Source organism: Oncorhynchus tshawytscha, unplaced genomic scaffold (genome assembly GCF_018296145.1).
Source record: "Oncorhynchus tshawytscha isolate Ot180627B unplaced genomic scaffold, Otsh_v2.0 Un_contig_6996_pilon_pilon, whole genome shotgun sequence".
Taxonomy (NCBI): domain Eukaryota; kingdom Metazoa; phylum Chordata; class Actinopteri; order Salmoniformes; family Salmonidae; genus Oncorhynchus; species Oncorhynchus tshawytscha.
In genome coordinates, this window is record NW_024607580.1 from 1 (window position 1) to 10,000 (window position 10,000).

A 10,000-nucleotide genomic window follows, 5' to 3' on the forward strand; every position below is an offset into this window, starting at 1 on the left:
GTGATTGGTTCTTCTCTGGTGGTTCCGAAAGCAGGTGATTGGTTTTCTCTGGTGTTTCCGAAAGCAGGTGATTGGTTCTTCTCTGGTGTTTCCGAAAGCAGGTGATTGGTTCTTCTCTGGTGTTTCGAAAGCAGGTGATTGGTTCTTCTCTGGTGTTTCCGAAAGCAGGTGATTGGTTCTTCTCTGGTGTTTCGAAAGCAGGTGATTGGTTCTTTCTGGTGTTTCCGAAAGCAGGTGATTGGTTCTGGTGTTTCAGGTGATTGGTTCTGGTGTTTCGAAAGCAGGTGATTGGTTCTTCTCTGGTGTTTCTGAAAGCAGGTGATTGGTTCTTCTCTGGTGTTTCCCGAAAGCAGGTGATTGGTTCTTCTCTGGTGTGTTTCCGAAAGCAGGTGATTGGTTCTTCTCTGGTGTTTCTGAAAGCAGGTGATTGTGCAGCAGGTGATTGGCTCTTTGATGATTGGCTGTCCCTTCAGGCCCAGTAGCAGGTTGTTGGCTGCCAGAGCAGACATGGCATTACGCGTGGAGTAGGACGCACTGGCAATGTGGGGGAGGATCACTGGAGAGAGAGAGAAGAGGGAGGATCACTGGAGAGAGAGAGATGAGAGGGAGGATCACTGGAGAGAGAGAGATGAGAGGGAGGATCACTGGAGAGAGAGAGAGAGATGAGAGGGAGGATCACTAGAGAGAGAGATGAGAGGGAGGATCACTAGAGAGAGAGAGATGAGAGGGAGGATCACTGGAGAGAGAGATGAGAGGGAGGATCACTGGAGAGAGAGAGAGAGATGAGAGGGAGGATCACTGGAGAGGGAGAGAGAGATGAGAGGGAGGATCACTGGAGAGAGAGAGAGATGAGAGGGAGGATCACTGGAGAGAGATGAGAGGGAGGATCACTGGAGAGAGAGAGAGAGATGAGAGGGAGGATCACTGAGAGAGAGAGAGAGAGATGAGAGGGAGGATCACTGGAGAGAGAGAGAGAGATGAGAGGGAGGATCACTGGAGAGAGAGAGAGATGAGAGGGAGGATCACTGGAGAGAGAGAGATGATGAGAGGGAGGATCACTGGAGAGAGAGAGATGAGAGGGAGGATCACTGAGAGAGAGAGAGAGAGAGATGAGAGGGAGAGAGATGAGAGGGAGGATCACTGGAGAGAGAGAGAGAGAGATGAGAGGGAGGATCACTGAGAGAGAGAGAGATGAGAGGGAGGATCACTGGAGAGAGAGAGATGAGAGGGAGGATCACTGGAGAGAGAGATGAGAGAGGGAGGGAGTGAGGAGCACGAAACAGGCAGTACAGGACTGACAACAGTAGTAAACAGGCAGTACAGGACTGACAACAGTAATAAACAGGCAGTACAGGACTGACAACAGTAATACATGAAACAGGCAGTACAGGACTGACAACAGTATTAAACAGGCAGTACAGGACTGACAACAGTATTAAATGAAACAGGCAGTACAGGACTGACAACAGTAATAAAAGAAACAGGCAGTACAGGACTGACAACAGTATTAAACAGGCAGTACAGGACTGACAACAGTAGTAAACAGGCAGTACAGGTCTGACAACAGTATTAAATGAAACAGGCAGTACAGGGCTGACAACAGTATTAAATGAAACAGGCAGTACAGGACTGACAACAGTAATAAAAGAAACAGGCAGTACAGGACTGACAACAGTATTAAACAGGCAGTACAGGACTGACAACAGTAGTAAACAGGCAGTACAGGACTGACAACAGTATTAAATGAAACAGGCAGTACAGGACTGACAACAGTAATACATGAAACAGGCAGTACAGGACTGACAACAGTAATAAACAGGCAGTACATGACTGACAACAGTAGTAAACAGGCAGTACAGGACTGACAACAGTATTAAATGAAACAGGCAGTACAGGACTGACAACAGTATTAAATGAAACAGGCAGTACAGGACTGACAACAGTATGAAACAGGCAGTACAGGACTGATAACAGTAATAAATGAAACAGGCAGTACAGGACTGACAACAGTAGTAAACAGGCAGTACAGGACTGACAACAGTAATAAAAGAAACAGGCAGTACAGGACTGACAACAGTATTAAAAAGGCAGTACAGGACTGACAACAGTAATAAACAGGCAGTACAGGACTGACAACAGTAATAAACAGGCAGTACAGGACTGACAACAGTATGAAACAGGCAGTACAGGACTGATAACAGTAATAAATGAAACAGGCAGTACAGGACTGACAACAGCAGTAAACAGGCAGTACAGGACTGACAACAGCAATAAAAGAAACAGGCAGTACAGGACTGACAACAGTAATAAAAGAAACAGGCAGTACAGGACTGACAACAGTATTAAAAAGGCAGTACAGGACTGACAACAGTAATAAACAGGCAGTACAGGACTGACAACAGTAATAAATGAAACAGGAAATAGCAGGGTGAACTTGGTGGAGAATCTGAACCAATCACACCCCGTGTTTATACTCACCACAGTTGTTAAGGGTGAAGAGCGGGTGGCTGGTGGGCAGGGGTTCAGGGACGGTGACGTCGAGTCCAGCTCCCGCTATCTGACCGCTGGACAGGGCTTCATACAGATCCTCCTGGTCTACCACCCCTCCTCTACCACACAGCCATCACCATGTTACTGTCTACCACCCACAGCCATCATCATGTTACTGTCTACCACCCCTCCTCTACCACACACAGCCATCATCATGTTACTGTCTACCACACACAGCCATCACCATGTTACTGTCTACCACCCTCCTCTACCACACACAGCCATCATTATGTTACTGTCTACCACCCCTCCTCTACCACACACAGCCATCATCATGTTACTGTCTACCACCCTCCTCTACCACACACAGCCATCATTATGTTACTGTCTACCACCCCTCCTCTACCACACACAGCCATCATTATGTTACTGTCTACCACACACAGCCATCATCATGTTACTGTCTACCACCCTCCTCTACCACACACAGCCATCATCATGTTACTGTCTACCACCCACAGCCATCATCATGTTACTGTCTACCACCCCTCCTCTACCACAAACATCCATCACAATGTTACTGTCTACCACCCCTCTACCACACACAGCCATCATCATGTTACTGTCTACCACACACAGCCATCATCATGTTACTGTCTACCACCCCTCCTCTACCACACACAGCCATCATCATGTTACTGTCTACCACACACAGCCATCATCATGTTACTGTCTACCACCCCTCCTCTACCACCCACAGCCATCATCATGTTACTGTCTACCACACACAGCCATCATCATGTTACTGTCTACCACCCCCTCTACCACACACAGCCATCATCATGTTACTGTCTACCACCCTCCTCTACCACACACAGCATCACCATGTTACTGTCTACCACCCCTCCTCTACCACACACAGCCATCACCATGTTACTGTCTACCACACACAGCCATCATCATGTTACTGTCTACCACACACAGCCATCACCATGTTACTATCTACCACACACAGCCATCACCATGTTACTGTCTACCACACACAGCCATCACCATGTTACTGTCTACCACCCCTCCTCTACCACACACAGCCATCACCATGTTACTGTCTACCACACACAGCCATCATCATGTTACTGTCTACCACCCCTCCTCTACCACACACAGCCATCACCATGTTACTGTCTACCACCCCTCCTCTACCACACACAGCCATCACCATGTTACTGTCTACCACCCCTCCTCTACCACACACAGCATCACCATGTTACTGTCTACCACCCCTCCTTTACCACACACAGCCATCATCATGTTACTGTCTACCACCCCTCCTCTACCACACACAGCCATCACCATGTTACTGTCTACCACACACAGCCATCATCATGTTACTGTCTACCACCTCTCCTCTACCACACACAGCCATCACCATGTTACTGTCTACCACACACAGCCATCATCATGTTACTGTCTACCACCCCTCCTCTACCACACACAGCCATCATTATGTTACTGTCTACCACACACAGCCATCACCATGTTACTGTCTACCACACACAGCCATCACCATGTTACTGTCTACCACCCCTCCTCTACCACACACACAGCCATCATCATGTTACTGTCTACCACCCCTCCTCTACCACACACAGCCATTCATGTTACTGTCTACCACACACAGCCATCACCATGTTACTGTCTACCACACACAGCCTTCATCATGTTACTGTCTACCACCCCTCCTCTACACACACACAGCCATCACCATGTTACTGTCTACCACCCCTCCTCTACCACACACAGCCATCACCATGTTACTGTCTACCACCTCTCCTCTACCACACACAGCCATCACCATGTTACTGTCTACCACCCCTCCTCTACCACACACAGCATCACCATGTTACTGTCTACCACACACAGCCATCACAATGTTACTGTCTACCACCCCTCTACCACACACAGCCATCACCATGTTACTGTCTACCACACACAGCCATCATCATGTTACTGTCTACCACCCTCCTCTACCACACACAGCCAGCCATCATCATGTTACTGTCTACCACCCCTCCTCTACCACACACAGCCATCACCATGTTACTGTCTACCACACCTCCTCTACCACACACACAGCCATCATCATGTTACTGTCTACCACACACAGCCATCACCATGTTACTGTCTACCACCCCTCTACCACACACAGCCATCATCATGTTACTGTCTACCACACACAGCCATCATCATGTTACTGTCTACCACACACACAGCCATCATCATGTTACTGTCTACCACACACAGCCATCATCATGTTACTGTCTACCACCCCTCCTCTACCACACACACAGCCATCATCATGTTACTGTCTACCACCCTCCTCTACCACACACAGCCATCACCATGTTACTGTCTACCACCTCTCCTCTACCACACACAGCCATCACCATGTTACTGTCTACCACCCCCCTCTACCACACACAGCCATCACCATGTTACTGTCTACCACCCCTCCTCTACCACCCACAGCCATCACCATGTTACTGTCTACCACACACAGCCATCATTATGTTACTGTCTACCACACACAGCCATCATCATGTCTACCACCCCTCCTCTACCACACACAGCATCACCATGTTACTGTCTACCACACACAGCCATCATTATGTTACTGTCTACCACACACAGCCATCATCATGTCTACCACCCCTCCTCTACCACACACAGCATCACCATGTTACTGTCTACCACACACAGCCATCACCATGTTACTGTCTACCACCCTCCTCTACCACACACACAGCCATCATCATGTTACTGTCTACCACCCCTCCTCTACCACACACAGCCATCATCATGTTACTGTCTACCACCCCTCCTCTACCACACACAGCCATTCATGTTACTGTCTACCACACACAGCCATCATCATGTTACTGTCTACCACCCCTCCTCTACCACACACAGCCATCATCATGTTACTATCTACCACACACAGCCATCATCATGTTACTGTCTACCACCCCTCTACCACACACAGCCATCATCATATTACTGTCTACCACCCCTCCTCTACCACACACACAGCCATCATCATGTTACTGTCTACCACCCCTCCTCTACCACACACAGCCATCATCATGTTACTGTCTACCACCCTCCTCTACCACACACAGCCATTCATGTTACTGTCTACCACACACAGCCATCATAATGTTACTGTCTACCACCCCTCCTCTACCACACACAGCATCACCATGTTACTGTCTACCACACACAGCCATCATCATGTTACTGTCTACCACCCCTCCTCTACCACACACAGCCATCATCATGTTACTGTCTACCACACCCAGCCTTCACCATGTTACTGTCTACCACACACAGCCATCATCATGTCTACCACCCCTCCTCTACCACACACAGCATCATCATGTTACTGTCTACCACACCCAGCCTTCACCATGTTACTGTCTACCACACACAGCCATCATCATGTCTACCACCCCTCCTCTACCACACACAGCATCACCATGTTACTGTCTACCACACACAGCCATCACCATGTTACTGTCTACCACCCCTCTACCACACACAGCCATCATCATGTTACTGTCTACCACCCCTCCTCTACCACACACAGCATCACCATGTTACTGTCTACCACCCTCCTCTACCACACACAGCCATCACCATGTTACTGTCTACCACACACAGCCATCATCATGTTACTGTCTACCACACACAGCCATCACCATGTTACTGTCTACCACACACAGCCATCACCATGTTACTGTCTACCACACACAGCCATCACCATGTTACTGTCTACCACCCCTCCTCTACCACACACAGCCATCACCATGTTACTGTCTACCACACACAGCCATCATCATGTTACTGTCTACCACCCCTCCTCTACCACACACAGCCATCACCATGTTACTGTCTACCACCCCTCCTCTACCACACACAGCCATCACCATGTTACTGTCTACCACCCCTCCTCTACCACACACAGCCATCACCATGTTACTGTCTACCACCCCTCCTCTACCACACACAGCATCACCATGTTACTGTCTACCACCCCTCCTTTACCACACACAGCCATCATCATGTTACTGTCTACCACCCTCCTCTACCACACACAGCCATCACCATGTTACTGTCTACCACACACAGCCATCATCATGTTACTGTCTACCACCCCTCCTCTACCACACACAGCCATCACCATGTTACTGTCTACCACACACAGCCATCATCATGTTACTGTCTACCACCCCTCCTCTACCACACACAGCCATCATTATGTTACTGTCTACCACACACAGCCATCACCATGTTACTGTCTACCACACACAGCCATCACCATGTTACTGTCTACCACCCCTCCTCTACCACACACAGCCATCACCATGTTACTGTCTACCACCCCTCCTCTACCACACACAGCCATTCATGTTACTGTCTACCACACACAGCCATCACCATGTTACTGTCTACCACACACAGCCTTCATCATGTTACTGTCTACCACCCCTCCTCTACCACACACACAGCCATCACCATGTTACTGTCTACCACCCCTCCTCTACCACACACAGCCATCACCATGTTACTGTCTACCACCCTCCTCTACCACACACAGCCATCACAATGTTACTGTCTACCACCCCTCTACCACACACAGCCATTCATGTTACTGTCTACCACACACAGCCATCACCATGTTACTGTCTACCACCTCTCCTCTACCACACACAGCCATCACCATGTTACTGTCTACCACCCCTCCTCTACCACACACAGCATCACCATGTTACTGTCTACCACACACAGCCATCACAATGTTACTGTCTACCACCCCTCTACCACACACAGCCATCACCATGTTACTGTCTACCACACACAGCCATCATCATGTTACTGTCTACCACCCCTCCTCTACACACACACAGCCATCATCATGTTACTGTCTACCACCCCTCCTCTACCACACACAGCCATCACCATGTTACTGTCTACCACCCCTCCTCTACACACACACAGCCATCACCATGTTACTGTCTACCACACACAGCCATCACCATGTTACTGTCTACCACCCCTCTACCACACACAGCCATCATCATGTTACTGTCTACCACCCCTCCTTTACCACACACAGCCATCATCATGTTACTGTCTACCACACACAGCCATCATCATGTTACTGTCTACCACACACACAGCCATCATCATGTTACTGTCTACCACACACAGCCATCATCATGTTACTGTCTACCACCCCTCCTCTACCACACACACAGCCATCATCATGTTACTGTCTACCACCCCTCCTCTACCACACACAGCCATCACCATGTTACTGTCTACCACCTCTCCTCTACCACACACAGCCATCACCATGTTACTGTCTACCACCCCCTCTACCACACACAGCCATCACCATGTTACTGTCTACCACCCCTCCTCTACCACCCACAGCCATCACCATGTTACTGTCTACCACACACAGCCATCATTATGTTACTGTCTACCACACACAGCCATCATCATGTCTACCACCCCTCCTCTACCACACACAGCATCACCATGTTACTGTCTACCACACACAGCCATCATTATGTTACTGTCTACCACACACAGCCATCATCATGTCTACCACCCCTCCTCTACCACACACAGCATCACCATGTTACTGTCTACCACACACAGCCATCACCATGTTACTGTCTACCACCCTCCTCTACCACACACACAGCCATCATCATGTTACTGTCTACCACCCCTCCTCTACCACACACAGCCATCATCATGTTACTGTCTACCACCCCTCCTCTACCACACACAGCCATTCATGTTACTGTCTACCACACACAGCCATCATCATGTTACTGTCTACCACCCTCCTCTACCACACACAGCCATCATCATGTTACTATCTACCACACACAGCCATCATCATGTTACTGTCTACCACCCCCTCTACCACACACAGCCATCATCATGTTACTGTCTACCACCCCTCCTCTACCACACACAGCCATCATCATGTTACTATCTACCACACACAGCCATCATCATGTTACTGTCTACCACCCCTCCTCTACCACACACAGCCATCACCATGTTACTGTCTACCACCCCTCTACCACACACAGCCATCACCATGTTACTGTCTACCACCCCTCCTCTACCACACACAGCCATCACAATGTTACTGTCTACCACCCCTCCTCTACCACACACAGCCATCACCATGTTACTGTCTACCACCCCTCCTCTACCACACACAGCCATCACCATGTTACTGTCTACCACCCCTCCTCTACCACACACACAGCCATCATCATGTTACTGTCTACCACCCCTCCTTTACCACACACAGCCATCACCATGTTACTGTCTACACACACAGCCATCATCATGTTACTGTCTACCACACACACAGCCATCATCATGTTACTGTCTACCACCCCTCCTCTACCACACACACAGCCATCATCATGTTACTGTCTACCACACACAGCCATCATCATGTTACTGTCTACCACCCCTCCTTTACCACACACAGCCATCATCATGTTACTGTCTACCACACACAGCCATCACCATGTTACTGTCTACCACCCCTCCTCTACCCACACACAGCCATCACCATGTTACTGTCTACCACCCCTCCTCTACCACACACAGCCATCACCATGTTACTGTCTACCACCCCTCCTCTACCACACACAGCCATCATTATGTTACTGTCTACCACCCCTCCTCTACCACACACAGCATCACCATGTTACTGTCTACCACACACACAGCCATCACCATGTTACTGTCTACCACACACACAGCCATCACCATGTTACTGTCTACCACACACAGCCATCATCATGTTACTGTCTACCACCCCTCCTCTACCACACACAGCCATCACCATGTTACTGTCTACCACCCCTCCTCTACCACACACAGCCATCACCATGTTACATGTGTTACCGTATGTTACTGTGTGTTATTGTGTGTTACCGTGTGTTACCATTTGTTACTGTGTGTGTGTGTGTGTGTGTGTGTGTGTGTGTGTGTGTGTGTGTGTGTGTGTGTGTGTGCTTGGTCACCTGCTGGTGTTGATGAAGATGGAGGTATTCTTCATTTTGGAGAACAGGTCCTTGTTACAGATGTCTTTAGTCTCTGGTGTCAGAGCACAACACACAGTCAGGAAGTCAGACTGACTGGCCAGCTCATCCATAGAGACTAGAGGGAGAGAGGACAACATACTGTCAGGAAGTCAGACTGACTGGCCAATGACCATCCATAACATTCAGCATCAAGTCTAGGAATCTCTCAACACAACACATACACAGTATGACATCAGAAATGACACACTTATGAACTATTGTTGATTTAATATGTTTTTAAAAGTGTTTTATTTTATATATTCATATCTCAGTGGTACCATATTCCCCATATCTCAGTGGTACCATATTCCCCATTAACACCA

The 10,000-nt window shown here is 48.7% G+C and overlaps 1 protein-coding gene across 1 annotated transcript in view; it reads right to left on the reverse strand.

The window, feature by feature from the left end:
* Nucleotides 1-437: 437 nt before the first annotated feature.
* Nucleotides 438-10,000, reverse strand: part of LOC121842773 (glyoxylate reductase/hydroxypyruvate reductase-like) — a gene marked incomplete at its 3' end in the record, with an annotated part of 18,448 nt that continues 8,885 nt past the window's right edge. The window contains exons 7-9 of the mRNA XM_042312514.1: nt 9,618-9,753; nt 2,479-2,609; nt 438-556 (exon numbers count right to left, since the gene is read on the reverse strand). Coding sequence (XP_042168448.1) covers nt 438-556; nt 2,479-2,609; nt 9,618-9,753 — 386 coding nt within the window. The remainder of the gene's footprint in view (nt 557-2,478; nt 2,610-9,617; nt 9,754-10,000) is intronic.